The sequence below is a fragment of the Coloeus monedula genome (genome assembly GCF_965178545.1).
Source record: "Coloeus monedula genome assembly, chromosome: 6".
Taxonomy (NCBI): Eukaryota; Metazoa; Chordata; class Aves; order Passeriformes; family Corvidae; genus Coloeus; species Coloeus monedula.
The window spans coordinates 16,075,519-16,091,779 of record NC_138786.1 but is presented as its reverse complement, the minus strand read 5'-3'; the positions used below and the strand labels follow the sequence as shown (position 1 = coordinate 16,091,779).

The following is a 16,261-nucleotide window of genomic DNA, read 5'->3' as shown; positions in this document are numbered from 1 at the left end:
GTATGAATCATAGGTTCTTTGGAAGGGAAAGTGTGTTGGTGCCAAACTGTCCAGGCTCAGGACTGCATCAGGGTAACTCTCCTTAGCAATTAAGCTCTCACAGCAGCCTGAGCACTGCAAGTGCAGACTTTGCACCTGCCTGTGACTGCTCTTACATGAGAGACAAGTGGCCTGTGCACCAATTTGTAACTGCATCATTCTACAACCATTTTATTCAAATTAAAGAGATGTTATATTTGCCTATTCCTATGCTACAGCATTTTGACCAGTTTTATTTTTCTTCATCAGCTTCTACAAATAGATGAAGTGCTGCAAAGCTGGCCAGGGCGTGAAGGGAGACACAACCCAACAAAAAAACTGGGGTGTTTCACATATTTGAGCCACTTATGGACCTTAAAAAAAGATAAGAGCAGAGTTAGGGTGATACTTTGAACATATCTTTCAATTCTGTTTCTTCAGTCTTCAAGTATTTTTGACATAATTAAAATGCATTTAATTACTCAAAATGTTTAATTAGTAACATTTGACAAGAGCTCACACACTGGGTGGGAAGTGCATTGGTGAGGGGCAAGAGAAGCTCCAGGGAGAAAAAAAGTGCTGTACACACATTGTAAGAACAGTCTGGATGTTTTTCCTAGACCATCATCAAGACAAACATTTGTTGTGTCATTAACTGTAAAACTAAGACTGAGCTCATTTTTGCCTCGCAGTGCTGGTAGCAGTGTAGCTTCTAATTAGAGAAGCTAAATCCAGCTTGTATTTACCGCATCCAGTTTTGTATTTCTCTTGCAAAATGCTAGACTAGCAATAGTTTTTTGTCAGACTCAAACAGAAAGGTTCTGAAATAGTGTTTGACAACAGGATGCCAGGGTATGCCCAGCTTTAAGGTGCAACATGTGCCAGCAGCCAGTCTCAGCTGGATAAACCCTTTTTAGGGATATACTTTGGAACTGGCACAGTCTGAGCCCCAAATCCCCATCTCACGGGACTGCTTAGGACCAAGAATTTAGACTGTCAGGTCCTGGTCTGTAGCTTGTGACATGAGCCCAAGGCCAGGAAGATTCAATCACAGGAGTAGTCTTATGAACAAATAATTTGTAATCAAAATGCAATGGGAGCTCAAACACCACTATGGAGGTAAACAACAGCTGACATCAGTTGGGGAATACACATGTGAAGCAGCAAAAAAGATATTAATTGGATCGAGGTTCCACTTGGAGACAGTCTGAAGTGAAAGCTTGCCACTAGTCCAAGTTTTTTCCCCACTTCCAAAGCATCCTGGTCACAGGCTCTGAAATGTTTCCAAGTATTGAAAAGGCCAACTGCAGCAGACACATGCAGCTATTGAATGCATCAGGCACTTGCTAATCAGTATCTGACCTTGTATGAATCACAACTTGTTGCATCACAGGAACACATCCTAGCAGTGGTCTACAGTGAGACAAGCATTGAGGGCTGTGTATCAGGTACAATTAGGCTGTGAGCAATTAGACTGAGATGAAACACTTGATCTATCACATACTTACCAGACCTCCCTCTGCATCTTTATCAGTTGAGGCAGCTGAAAACCAAAATAAGTGTCTAAGAAACTTAAAGGAATTGCAGCAACTTAAACATGGCTGAATTCACACAAGACTTATATGCAATAGAAACCTTTGGAGCAGAAGTCAAAGCTTTTACAAGCCATTTAGTTTCTTTGACCTGTCATACATTTCACCACAATACTACCCTCAGCTTTCACCATCAACAAAAAATGCTGTGCCTGCATAGAGGGGAGAGTCCTGCTTAGTAAAATGCAGACCATAGGATGCAGTTTGGTTTAAGTCACTCTTGCAACCTCCTCCACTCCAGCTTTTATGATTCCCAGCATTTTTGTGGCCAATTGCAATACAGGGAAAAAGGCAGAAATTGTCTTTACTGCACTACAATCAGTAAGACATGATTTAAACAAACACAGCATTTAAAATGCAGAATACTTTTCAGTATTATTTTAACTACACTAGTAACAAAAATACTTTGAAACACAGTAGTGAAAATAGAGGTTTCCAAGGAAAACAGCTATTTTCCACTTAATAATAAATTCACACAGGACTTACCAACCTAACATTCACATTAAGAGGTTCAAATTACTGAAGTGCAACAATTTGTAGGGAAAAAATCTCCACAGCCAAACACAGTGAAAGTAATTAGTGATCTAATTAGTTGCTACTTTTTGCCCCATGCATCTGAACCCACACACAGGTTTTTCCTCTTTGCCAATACAAGGCAAGCAGATTGGAAAAGTCATTTTTAAGGACCTCATTATAATCTTGCTTTGAAGCAAAAGCATCTGTCAGCAAGATAAGAAAGCTCAAAGTTAAGGTTTACGCATTTTATTTACCAAACAAGCTACTCTTCATTTTACTGGACTTGTTAAACTCAATTGCATGCTAAATGAACTAGAACTTAAACAGGTTCCCCTGTAAGGCAGCACAAAACCCAGGGATAGCCCTAGTGCATGCTTTGCCTAGTTCTGGAAAGAAAATTTCATGAATAATAATCAAGCAGTTACCTTTATCACACTTCAGCTTTTTCAGAATGAAAACCAGCAGCAAAACCAAACCAAATAATACCATGAGAATAACCAAAACAAGAGCTCCCTTCCCTGCAAAGGGAGGAAAAAAAATAAAATTAGTACTGAAACAGTCCCCCAAAAAGATATTCCTTGCTGTCCTAGGGAAACACCTAAGCCCAGAACTAATATGACAACCCAGATAGCTTGTCCTGGAAAAGGCACTGGGACTGTCAGCTGCCCTGAACATAGGAGTAACTTGTTTGCACTGCACATCATTATCCCAAAGGCAGCAGGGAATTCTGCATAGAGCTGCAATACAACTTCTACAAGGTTTTCTGGAGAGACACTTAAGGGGAAACAAGCATGCAAAAGATGGTAGCAAGCTTTGGGTGCTGTAGCATGGAAAGTGTGAGTTCCCTCTTCCTTTGGCCTGGCAGAAGAGGAAGCTACTCCAGGCACAGCTTCTCATGCACAGAAAACATCTTTGCACTATCCATAACTTTCACCCGTGTCACCTTTACAACCTTAAGAACCCTGGCAACACATGCATCTTTTCACCAAGTGAAAGTTAAGGTGGTTTGCCCCTTCAGGGCCTGTCTTTAGCAAGTAACTCCCAGATTAAAATGCAGCTGCTGTTAAATACGTTACAGCAGTTGAAACCAGTGTTTTACAGAGTGCTCTGGTATTATTAGCCCGAAGCCACAGACCCAACAAACCAAGATGAGTGGGATTTGTGTACCAGACCTTGGCTGGGTGACCCACATCCTGGGTCTGTAGTATCGCTGCAATTCGGCGTGATTTCTTCCCTGTCCGGATGCCTGAAGTAGATGGTAACACAAGGTTGTATCTAGATTTCCAGAGCAACATGTAGCTCTGTCCAGGGCTGATTCTTTTTCAGACAGAGCTTAGAGTCATAAATGGAACATGCATAAACTTGGATAGAAGTGCACCTTTAAGCAATCCAAGATAATACTACAAGATAAAATAAAAGCAAAGCAGATAAAATTTATGTATGCTAGCTTCTAAGTGGGGGAGGAAAAAAAATCCACAGAGTAGAAGCATTATTCATGCACAGTTAGTTCCTTCAACAGGCAGTTCTACATCCTAAAATTTTGAGCTGGGTGCTAGAAAGCTCATTCAAGTGTGTATCTGGGGAAATACCAACCTGAAGACACAAAATATGCAAGTTTACAGCCATAAGCAACAAGCCAAATGATACCCAAGTCCACATCTTTCTAGGTCTCAACTTTACAGATCTTGATACCTAAAATTTAAATGCATGAATAATGCCATTTGGCTTCAGAGCAATTATTTACAGCCTGATGGCATGTGTGAGCTATTGGCACAGATTGGGCCACAGCTCTAACATTTCCTAGAAGGAAAACAGTCACTTATTCTCAAACTTACATTTGACTGTGTCTCTGACATATTTCACAGCCCTCATCAGCACAGAAATACCCTCGCTCGCACTGGCATTCAGCATTCTGTGTCAGAGTACAGGGTCTCACAATCATCTGACCTAAAAAAAAAAAAAAAAGTTAGCAAGTGCAAAAGTTATACTCAGGCCATAAAGGCAATTTATTTTTAAGTTCAATATGCCCAGTGTGGACCAGGTTTTCCACATTAAAAAGGGGGAAACAGTTACGGTTTCATCAGAGTTGTGCTTGGTACCCTCTTTGCAGTGTCTGCAATGCAAGCATTCCTCCAAGCCATTCTCATGGGCAGTAAAACCTTCTCCTTCCTTGCAAGAGTCACATTTTCCTCTCGAATGCGAAGCACTGCAGTGATTAGCGACAAAAGTACCTGTGGAAGAAGAGAACTGTCAGCAGCAGCAATCTCAGGGGAACTTTTAACAGACAAAGTGAATCAGGGGAGGGGGGGAAAGCAGAGGTTAAATGATTTACTAAGAAGCTGTTTGTTAAAAACGACGCATACAGTTTGCTCAACACTTATTATGCCTACCAAAGCAGGATGAGAAGATAGAAAACTATTGATAAAGGGAAGGAATCTTGACCAAAGATCCTGTTTTCAAACCTAAAACTAACTTAAACCAGCCTTGAAGTTTGGACTTGGGCCAGAGATATAAAGAGCATGTACAGGGAAGCAAGGTGAAAAGTTCAGGAGGAAGACTCTTACTTTATCTGGGAGACCCCTGCAATGTGGATGTTACATAACTTTCGGGCTCATTGTAATACTAGGCAAGGCTGGGTAATGAATATGCACAGGCATATTGGGAAACCCAGTGAATATGGGGTTTGTAACCTGATATGTACTAAATTGAAAGCAGCTGTTGGTATGCATGATTTTGGAGGAGCTGTGCATCCTAGCACTGGAATAAACATACATACTTTACTACTTATTCCAGTAATGGGGTCTTTTGTGCATCCCATTTTGGCAAGCCAGCATCGCGTATCAAAAGGGCTAAAATAGGATATTACAACAAAAATTTCTGGGAAGAGTTCAACCCTTCCTTGCAAATCAATCCCATGCCACATGAACCAAACAGCATAGGAGAGTCAGGATGCACATTCACAATTTGCCACTCAGACAAGGAGTGGTGCAAAACGAGGCATCCAGCAAGGCCTCTGCTGGGACACACAGGCACGAGGATCACCCATTGCAGTCACTCAGGGAGGGAGCCACATGGATAGCACCATTGCTGAAGAAATTTCTTCAATTCTCCCTGGCAAGCACAGGGAGGATTGCTTTCAATAAACTCTTTTCTCCTTTGAATTCCACCTAAATCCACCAATAAGCTTCTGATACTAAGGACAGGTTTCTTCTTGGTGCAAAACCTGTTAACTGCACACACTGAGCAAGGAGGGGAGAGCAAAACCAAACTGAAGTTTTGCCTATGGACACAGAAATATCAGAATTCCCCTAGGCCCATTCTTTATGTTAATTAAATCACTTGATTTCGAAGGTTTTTCTCCTAAACCACAAGCAGAGGCTTCCTGGCTTGATGCCAAAGCACCTCTCCCAGTCATCCCCTGTTGCACTAAGGGGTTCTCACTTCAGAATGGAACCAAGTCTTTGCAGCACTAAGAAGCCATCACAGCACCAACCAGGCTTACACTTTCACGGATGCAATGTAAAAAAAACAATAGCTATGAGCTGTAACTGCTCAAAGTCTTACCTGCTGGACAAAATATACAGCAGCGATCCTCATGCAAGTACTCTGTTTCCCCACAGGTCTCTGCTCGGGCTCTAGGCATTGTCAGTAGCGCCACCTACAGCAGAGGTAAGCAGGCATTTGAGTGATTCATCCTCCTAGGACACGGCAATTATCTAGATTAACTTGTGAAGACTTGGAAACACATTCTGAAGTTTACAGGAAGCCACAGAGGAAATCCAAACTAATTTCTGCTAAGTGCTGCTCACAGCAGTAATTGCCATCACAAAGCTGGGGTTAAGGCAGCACCGTGCAGCTGCTGATGGGTTTTAGGCAACTATTGCCGCACATCCTTGCCTCCATATAAACTTCTGTTTTCTTTCTGCTAGTTCACTGCAGTTGAACTGCAGACGACAAAGTTTCTGCGGTGTGCAAGGGATTCGTTTCTCCCTTCTCCCATCTTTTTAATTCATTGGAACCAGTGCTAGTCTTGCCCCTGCAAAACTGAGGAAATGCCCCACAGATTCATCCAGCATTTTTCACTGGCTCTAATCTTAAGCAGAAGACAAGCTGAGTCATCAGCAATGCTACAGAAGCATTGGGAATAGTTTTTTTTTTTTTAACAGGAAGAAACGTGCGGGCCGCGCACTCCGGGCAGGGCTCCCGCGGAGCCAGCACCGGTAGGTCAGGTGCTTCCACAGAGCCGAGCGCAGGCTCAGTCCCGGGACACCCAAGTCCATCCCTCACAAGACTCACACGGGAGAACAAAAGCGGGAGAAGTGGAAGGGACGGCCGCCGAGCTCCCCGTCATTCATTGCCACCAGCGGGCAACTTCTAAGCTAAAACCAAGAGGGTCCCGCTCTTTCAACTCTCTCCCCGGTGGACTGGAAGTCTTCCCCGTAACTACGGGGAGTGGAGAAAACTCCCAGCTTCACAGTTAAATGACATGAGGACTATTAAAGAACTCACTTCTGACTTGTAATTTTTTTTTTTTTTTCTTTTAGGAGAGAGAAAGAAGGGTGGCAGCGAGTGCGCTAGGAAGTGATTCGGGGACACGCTACTTGCTCCCATCCCGTCAGGCCGCTGCACTCACGCCCACGGCACCAAGTCCCTCGAAATATCAAACACGAACAGAAAGTTCGGACAAGTTACTAAAGACTCTTGAAGAAGAGACGGGTAGAAAAACTCAAGGGCTCTTTCACACTAGAGACGGAGGGAGACTTTTTCCCCCCTCAAAAGGTGGGATTTGAGCTCTGGCTGCGGACAGCTGCGGGCTGCCACTCGCGGTGGGCAAGCCCGTACCTGCAGATGGCAGCCCCGGCCAGGGTCCCACCCAGCACTCGCCAGCGGCAGTCCCGGCCAGTCCCACCCGGCACTCACCAGCAGCAGCCCCATCACTCGCCCGACTCCCATGACGACACCCAGCTCCGCACCACTCGCTCTACGCAGCGCTGCCGTCCCGCAGCTTATATAATGCTCCTGGGAGGGCGGGGCACGGGCGGTCTCCGGGACTTTTTACCAACCCTATCAGAAACCGCGTTAATAAATCAATCCCCCGATTCTCATCTTCAGTCAAACGTCGTATGCTGAAGGGCTACCCGGTCACAAAAAGCAGAGGGAAAGGGTAGAAGGAGAATTTTTCTGACATTGTGCAAACGAAGTGCATAACTGGGTTTTCTAAAGCCCTAAAAGAGTCCTCAGCTTTCTCCTCAGCAGTTATTCCTCCCAGAGAAATAACATTTCTGGCCATGATTTTCCTCAAGAATACTTTTAATTTCCCATGTGCATGTAACTGGCATGTAGGAATATTCACCTCCAGATGTTGAAATTGGATTAAAATTAATACAAGGCTGTTCCTTTTTGGGTTATTTTTTCATGCCCTGTGGCAGCAGCCCTAAATGTTGGAAACTCTTCTCTGCTGATGCTTCATCATTTTGTGTAGCTTGACAGTTTCTTTCACTGAACAGCTGCTCTTGTGGTAACTGTTTATTTTACTTACCTGCAGTAACAAGTCCCAGTGAAATACTTGTGGATGCATAGTTCAGTAAAACAGAAACAATCCAAACAATTTCAAGCACTCACATTCACACCTACTGAAGTCTTCCTGCTCAGCGCTGCTTCTCTTTGGCTCAGGTGGGCTTGGGTTGTTTGGGTTTTTTTCTGTTGTTTGGTAACCATTTCCCAAAGCCGGGATACAGCTGCACACAAGGGATGTAAATAGCCCTACAGAAGTGGAGAGGCTCCTATCCATAACTCAAACACATGGTCCCAAAGCAGGATGAGTGTGATGAGGAAGGCCAGAGATGTGCTGACTTGCTGAAGCATTCAAAGGAGATTGGTGGATGTGTTTGCACTACTTTAGGAGCAAACACTTGGAGGGTGCACACGGGACTTGGCACAGCCTGGCAGGCACAGGTGACCCCCTCTCACTAAGTTTTACACCACATGTGGCACAGGTCAGACTTCCTCAGACAGAGTGACTAGGGTGTTGTCCTTTAAAAAGGCACCCAATCTGGATCAATAATGTTCATATTCTTCAAGGATGTTTCCTCAAGGGTGAAGAGTACTTTGTTTTTCTGGAGACTTTTGCTAATAAAAAAGCTGTTTGTGATCAGTTTCGTGAATGCTGGCTTCCAGATGCCAGCTCTTGCCCTGCCTGTTCACATCAGAGAGCTGCGGTTCTCTCCATGGAACAATCTATTCACTATCATCATGTCACCTCCTTGATATAAAGGTTTCCTAAGTCCAAGACAAGTTTGTACGTTTGCATGTACAACAGTGAAAATCAAGGGAACCATTTCTCCTTCTGAAGAAGTTACTGTAATTAGAAGACACAATTTCAGCCAGAGGGGTTTCAAAACTGCTATTGCTGTTCTATCTTATGGCCTGTGTCTGAGATTCTTGGAGGCCACTTCCTGCAGCTTTTCCTCTATAGAGTGATTTACTTGTAAAATACTATCAGACACAAACCCAAAAGTAATTTTTCAGATAGACTGCCACTGAAAGTTGTGTGTAGTTTTATTTCAACATATCAAGCGCAAACAGGTTTCCCCTAACTGGGGAATATGACAAGGAATGTACTTAAAAATTTGGAAACATTTACATTGAAAGATAGCCCAGACTGGCACCACCACTAAGTATTTTAAGGCTGTATATATAGCAGTACTTACCACTTGGAACTACTTCAGGCCAGAAAAGAAAGGCTTAGTATTGTCTGCACTCTACAGAAAATATTGCAAATCTTTAAAAAATGGTGTAAAATAGGAAGACTATTAACAGGGTTGAACAACGCAGTGGCAAAACCCTCCCTCTTTCCTGACCTTTGACAATAAACGTGCCTAAGACCGAACACACGTAGACCCACATCGCTCCCATCCTTCTCACCTATGGTGGGGCAGTGGATTTCTCTCTACAATGCTAGTGTGTGATATTATAAAACAGCCATATAGCAAATAATAACAGTAATAGTAAGTGACCAGGTTTTACAAACAGGCATGTCTGACATCACACTCGATGGGCCAGACCCAGGATGCCAGTCAGCTCCATAACCAAATGATGAGCTTTCACTGAATGCTTCCCATTTCCTAAAGAAGAATGGCTATAGGAAGTTGTGCATATTTACAGTTTCCGTGGAATGGAAAATAAAACACATCCTGAGGTCCCATTCTGACAAAACAGATCATGACTTAATATCCCAGGGCTAGATTTTTTGGACCAGCTGCTCTCCCTCATGTAATTAAAGGCAGCCGGACAGGCAACCATGAACATCAGTTCCTCCCCAACTGCTCTCCCTTACTCCTGGAGTTACTCCAGGCCACCATGACTTTTCCAAAATGTTGAGGTGATTACCATTTTGGGGTTACCAATACTGCTGGGTAATTATTAATTGCATCAGAAAATGACAAAACATAGGAAACAAATTGCACAATTAAAGCTACATTTGGCTTCAGCATTAAGGCCCATACAGGTTAAGAGGTCCTTGAAGATGTACATGTAAAAGGCAAAAATGACATAATCTGCAGGAACGAAGTTTTGCAGGTTCCTAGGTCCCTTTTTAACCTCGTTTTTCCGCTTCCTTCCACCTCTGCCATGTTGGTTCTAAAGTGCTTTGGTGCCTCGCTGGGCTCCTTGCTCGAGTGGCCCCCTCCTGCAGCCAGTGATCATTATTGCTGCCAAACGTATTGTTTTTATTTGAAGACATAATTAATGAAGAGTTGACATGTAAGAAAGATGCAGAGGAGAAACCAAAAGCGAGAGTCCAGGAGGAAGCTTTCAGAAGAGGCCTTCCTGTGGAAGGACTTTTTGTTCAGAGCACTGAGGTTTCTGCAAAAGAAAGCAATGTGATTACTTGTGTGTTGGAGAGAGGTGTGCATTCACATGTGTGTGCATATCCAGAACTTCCACACCAGGAGGGATCCCTGTACTTCAGTGACATCCTCATGGGTAGAGCAGTGTGCCCCCACAGACTCTACCTCCCTCTTTCTAACAGGAAGGCTAGTGCTTCTGGCTGCAGCTGGTTGGCATGGGAAGGGCACAAACTCCAAGAAATCTCTTCATCTAGCACTCACTCATAAACCTATGAGTTTAACCTATGCCCTAACCTTCCCAAATACAAGGGCCTGCCCTGGACACCCCCAGGAGCTGCAGTGAAGCTAAAACCAGCGACTCTGGCATCCAGAAACGGTGGGCCTCATATGTGATCCCACCTCACTGAAGACTCAGGATGGTTGGATAATACTCCTTACACAGAGAGGAATCAGCTGGGCTCCCTGGAGCAGGTGTAGCAGTTAATACCTACCCACAGGAGTCTGCAGAGCAAAGCCCTCTGTCAGCAGCAGGTGTGGTTGCTGCTTCCCTCAGATGGCAACAAGCAATTTATACAAAACAATGGAGTTTAGTGCTTTTCACCATGGAGCCCAGTTTTTCAGACCATACCCCTGCATCTCTACAGCAAACTGAGGAAGTTCCTGATATGCTTGACCAGAAGAGAGACCTCAAACGTTCTTGCCTGGCAGAGATTTATTCTTAGCCAGGACCTGGCCCAGCCCCTCTCAACTTCTACAGCTGTTTTTCAGTCAGGAGTACCTTGAATCGTGTAACATCCTGAGGTGATGCTTTTTGCCCACAAAGAGAGTCTTAAGAGGAAGGGATTTCCTCCTCACTGTTTCAAGTAGAACATGGGTTTGTCTTTCTGGTGTGTTAAGTGGTTATTTTAACTGCAACAACTTGAACTGCAACAACTCCTGAGCTCATAGAGACACTCCAAAGGGCACAGTGAGGAGTTAAATGCCACAAGTTATCTTTAGCCCATTAAAGTCACTGATTTCATGACAGAAAATGGTTACCTGTGTATGTCCTGCTGGGCTTTCTGTAGTGATAAGACAGCTGAGTGAATTTCTTTCAGGTGATTCATTTCTTTCCCACATTGAGCGCACAGGCTTTCAAACCCTGTGCAAAAGTATTGAAGGACAATTATGTTTTGCAACACCATTCCGACGGTGTGATGAAACACAACACAGCAAGTGGGTAGCTGTGATCTAATTGTCACTGCTGGGGGGACACTTCCAGAAGGAAACATGGGGAGGAAGAGACAGGGAACAAAATCTTCCATTCAGAAGACTCAGACCACTGTAGCAGGTTCTTTGACTCTGACTCAGGGTGCTTCTCAGTCAGCTCTAAGGAAACAATGCTTCCCAGCTGAGGGGAGGAGAGAAGAGTACTCACACCTGCTCCACTCTCTCAAACATTCAAGGTCACCTCGAACAAAGCCAGAAAAAAGAGAAAGAAACAAAGCCTGTTTCCTATCTGTTGACTGGAATGTCAGTGTATTTTTCCAGTTTTGCCAGAAGCTGGGAAGTCCTTGTCTAAGGCAGAAACAGAAGCAGCACATACAGAGAATAGAAAAGCAGAACATTCTCCGTGCTGCCTGTGGGCTGTTGGCCCACGCTATTAATTAGGCCGGGAAACGTCCCAGGGCTGGTTCAAGGAATAAAGTACCAAGGGAAGAACATTAAAGCCTGACCCAGTGATACCCAAATACTTGCCATCATCATCTGAGAGCTCCTGCACTGACTCTGGCGTTGAACAGCTGCTCTCTGTGTTCTGGCTGTGGTTGGACGGCTGGTCACTGGTTTTGCGGCGCCTGCAGTCTTTGGCAGATCTCTGTATAAAAGAGGGATTAAAAGAGACTCAGTCTCCATCAAATTGAAGACTCGTGTGTTTGCTTGAAACAAAACAATTCAGGGAAATATGTGTGAGATTCTGAAGTTTGATTGCTTTCTCAGTGACTCCTAGTAGCTGGACTCTGGCAGCTACTTAGAGATATTACACATGCTCCTCATACAGAAGCATTTCCTCAAATGAAAACATTCTTAAGACACCTATCCAAATTATTCTTCTTCTAGCTTTAACTGACACATACTGTGGATGAACCTTATAGTTCCTTTGCTGGGTTGCATACCCAGCTCAACCAGGTATGTAAGAGAAAGGTTGAAAAGAAGAAAGAATTAGAATCAAATTCCTCAGCGAAGATTTTTCAGTAGGTGAATGAAGGATCTAAACATCACAGAACTTTTATGCCTAATTTCTTGATGCACTTTGGAAAGTTTCTCCCTCCCTCTCAGCTGAGTAAACAAAACACAATGATTCAAACTTCTCACTTGAGGGTCTGAAAAGCAGTTACCAACCTCAACTGCCCCACTGAATCAGAGATGATCAGATGTGGGGTATTATAAAAGAAAACTCTATGTACATAATAAGATGCAAGTTTTTCAGCGTAATATAGGTTATTCTTAGCTAGTTTAGGAGCTCTGTATTTGCAAAATGTGTTATGAATGCCATGTATCACTCTAAAGATGAAAGTAGTGAAATAGGGAAGTATCTCTGTTTAAGAGAAAGGATGGAAAGACATTTCTTGTCTGAGTGAGTGATAAAGGCTGATGGCAAGACTGAAACTGAAGTCATGGGATCTCAGTTGAGTACTCCAAAACCCATGGGAAGTTTTCTGCTTTGGAAACACTGAACAGTGAAGTTCAGCTCCGTCATGTGCAAAACTCAGTGTAAGAGTCTGTCACTAACATTAGGTGGAAGAAAAATGCCAAAATGGATAGAATACATCAATCGATAATTATAATTAATTGGATTTAATGATGGTATAATACTGCAGGTCTATGGTCACAAGCTGTATTTGCCTAAAACAAACCTTTCAGCTGTGCTTACAGGAAAATGCTGTAGAAAAGGGCTGCAAACAAACAATCATGAAGAATACTATATTCCCCAAAACATGCTTTTTACCTTGTGCCGTGTAATTTGATTGTTTATGCATGTTGCTTTGTGGTTTGACATCCTCGTGGATAAGTGTCTTTCCATTGTCTGAAGTATTCCATCCTTCTCAAATTGGGCAATGTCGTTCAAAGGATCCCAAGGTCTTAGACTTTCGAGACCAAAGGAAAAAAATAATCAGAAAAGCAAGAATCCCACATTAGGTGTGTTAAGACCAATACAATAATTCCACATGCATCAGTGTAGATATAAAAATGCTGCTAGCGAGGATTTTCTTGCTATTTTCTAAGTCCATGAGAGACTTTTCTCTCTCACAGAAGAGGTAGCAGAGTATGTAAACAACCAAGCCACCTGCAACCTTGAAAAGTCTTGTTTATGGTATAGTAGAAAGTATTTTGACAATGGATGTTTTAGGATTTTAGCCAATCACCCCAAGGGGTGGCTGATCCTTTGTCCAATTAGACTACAGAGAAAAAAGTCTGTAAAAGAGTTTGTAAAATAATTAAATAAATCAATCTTGCTGCACAATTCCTGCCTGCTGGATCTTCTCTCCTCCTCCTCCCTATGGCTGCGGGACACAGTGATATACCCTAGGGCCCAGGCCTGCGGTAATATTTGGTGCTGCCCAACGTGATTTGCACTCTCTGACGTGTCCTGCTGCTGTGAGCCAAGCTGAATTCCTGTAGAGGTACGCCGTTACTTTTCCCCCCGGGACCGAGAGGTCCAACAGGACTGAGAAATGGTGAACAGCGCCTCACAAACCGACGCTGTGGTACTGGTCTGGAAAGGTGTGTTTAGCATATTGCACACCTCCATTCCTGAAAACTCAGTCTGGGAATTATTAGACTGGACTACTTTAAAAGGGATTTCCATGGACAGAGATACTGCCCTGGACTTTGCCTTATGGCAGGAACTTGGCTGCGCTGTCGAGCATGAACTCCCGTCTGGGGACCCATCAGTGTTAGAATTATACCAAACCTGGCGTTCGTTATTTATTCTGCTGACCAACCTTGACTGTGGCAGCAGAGCTGGCTCACCTATTTTGGTGATAAGTGACGGAGGAATGTCCGAGGAGGACCCTGCTGACCGGGCTTCTGGGGCAAATGATGGTGGATTCGGAAAACCCCCCCGGCTCCACAGGCAGAGCTTGCGCCGGCTCACCCTGCACAATCGCAGGACTCCGCGGCCCCCAGGGACCCCGTGCCGGCAGAGGCGGGGGTGTCGGGGCAGCAGGAGGGCGTGCAGTATGCCTTGCCACTCAGCTCGGCGGCGGCCACGGCTTATCCAGGGCCGCGAGTTAGTGGCTTAGTGAATTGGACCCCCAGAGCGGCTCCTGGCTCAGTTCCGTATGCACCTGGATCTAACTTCTTAGCCGGCGTAGCGCCAGGCGTGAGTGCGCCGAGACTGCCCGGGTGTGGTCCGCTGCCCTCCTTGGCGCTGGACTGTTCTGCATCGCTGCAGAACCGAGTCATCGACCTTTTCATACAGCATCTGCCTTTGCTGACAGTTATCGAACATATCCTGAAAGCTGGAGGACCTGCTCAGCTTGCTAGAGCAGCTGCTGCGGATGCCAGAGGCACCCTGCAGCGCAGGGTGCGCTGGACCCGCGCTGCCCGCACCGCCCGCACCGCCCGCGGGAGACACAGCTCCAAACCAGGAAGCGGCGCGGCCAGCGGCGAACCCAGAAGTAGCGCTGCCGCGGGAAAACCCGGAAGCGGCGGCGGCGCCGAACGCAGCCGGGGAGCGAGAAACAGCAGCGGTTTCAGCAGCAGCGCCGAGCGCGGCCGCAGAGCAAGGGCCAGCGACGGCGCCGGACGTGGCTGCAGCGCATGGGCCAGAGATGGGGCCGAACGCTGCCACGGAGCAAGAGACAAGCGCAGCGCTGGGCACGGCTGCAGCCCCAGAGACGGCGGCAGCAGCTCCAGCACCAGTTCGGTCAGGACTGGCCGAGACAGCATCCCGTGAAGAAGCTGCTGTTCAAACTGCAGTGCAGCCAACTGCAGTCTGTGCTGTCTGTTATGGCTCTAGCGAACTTGGCCAAAGTTCGGCCCCTCTCTGTCCATCTCTGTTCACTCCCAGCACCTCAGAGTTGCCTTTGCCTGATGACTCATCACCAGGCAGTGAGGCAGATGAAGTTCTGGCCCCACGTCGTCAGGCGGCTGTAGCCGCGCGGCGAAGAAAAAGGCTGCGCCGGTCTCGCCCCTGGACCTTTCCGGACTGCATGGTAACAGTGTGTCCCACCCACTGCAGTCGCTTCTTGGAGTCAGTTAAGATGTGAGCATTGGAGGAGGGTGACTGGAGGTTATTGGAAACACTTGGAATGCCAAATAGATCTGAGGATTCTGGGGGTAACCAGGAAGCTGTTAAACTTCATACACAGGCTGTGCCAGAAGTTCAGGATGGTACTGGTTCCCCACAAGGGGAGATCCAAGCTTTCCCAGTGTATAAGGCTCTGCCAAATTCAGGCGAGCGTGATAAGCATGAGGTACTTGCTTGGAAAGTTGCCCAGGACCTGCAATCCAAGGTGGCACAACATGGGCTAGGTTCTGCTGAGGTTATACAGATAATAAGGGTGATAAATACAGATTTGCTTTCTCCATTTGGTATCAGACACTTAGGTCAAATTCTATTTCAACCTGTACAATTTACAGTTTTTGAGAAAACCTGGAGAAAGCTGGCCAACAAGGCTGCATTAGGGAATATGCTGCTCCCTGCTGCCGATCCTAGACAGACAGCAGGAATGGATGCTTTGATGGGGACTGGTCCCTTCTCTGATCCCAGCCTACAGGGTAACTTGTCCTCTAGCGTCCTGCAGCAAGCTCAACAGGTCGGCATGGCTGCCCTGTTGAAAACCATAGAGTTGTCTGTGCCCAGAAAGCGATATACTGAAATAGTTCAAGGCAAATTAGAGTCATTCCTTTCTTTTGTAGAGAAAGTCACTGCTTCTCTCGAGAAGCAGGTTGAGGATGACGAGTTAAGACAGTTGTTGTTAAGGCAGTTAGTGAGAGATAAAGCAAATGAGGAGTGCAGAAAAATCATAGATGCCTTACCAGGGGATGCGGAGGTAACAGACATGGTCGAAACCTGCTCTAAGGTGGGATCTGGAAACCAGAAAAGGCCTGCTTTGGCTGCATTCCTGCAGCCTGTTCACACATCTTCTGGTCGTGAACCAAAGCAACCAAAACAGGTGAAAAAATGGAAGCAGCCTAAGCTAAACCAAAAAGAGAACACAGTGATCCCCCAGTGCAAGAGGTGTGGCAGGCCAGGGCATTGCTTGGACTATTGTAGATCCCGGACTCATGCCGATGGTCGGC

The 16,261-nt window shown here is 45.4% G+C and overlaps 2 protein-coding genes across 3 annotated transcripts in view; both read right to left on the bottom strand.

The window, feature by feature from the left end:
- Window positions 1-284: 284 nt before the first annotated feature.
- Window positions 285-7,079, bottom strand: LOC309574092 (tumor necrosis factor receptor superfamily member 5-like; the record flags this gene model as incomplete). The annotated part of the gene is made up of 8 exons (XM_082283444.1): window positions 285-392; window positions 1,381-1,431; window positions 1,527-1,561; window positions 3,317-3,372; window positions 3,962-4,073; window positions 4,226-4,357; window positions 5,691-5,784; window positions 6,969-7,079. 8 exons carry the CDS (start codon window positions 7,077-7,079, stop codon window positions 285-287), a joined length of 699 nt encoding a protein of 232 aa, XP_082139570.1.
- Window positions 7,080-9,853: 2,774 nt separating this feature from the next.
- OSBPL5 (oxysterol binding protein like 5) overlaps window positions 9,854-16,261 on the bottom strand; it is a gene marked incomplete at its 3' end in the record, with an annotated part of 170,814 nt that continues 164,406 nt past the window's right edge. For both annotated transcript variants that reach the window (XM_082284502.1, XM_082284501.1), the window contains exons 20-23: window positions 12,960-13,098; window positions 11,711-11,828; window positions 11,012-11,114; window positions 9,854-9,989 (exon numbers count right to left, since the gene is read on the bottom strand). In XM_082284502.1, the coding sequence (XP_082140628.1) occupies window positions 9,854-9,989; window positions 11,012-11,114; window positions 11,711-11,828; window positions 12,960-13,098 (496 nt within the window). The remainder of the gene's footprint in view (window positions 9,990-11,011; window positions 11,115-11,710; window positions 11,829-12,959; window positions 13,099-16,261) is intronic.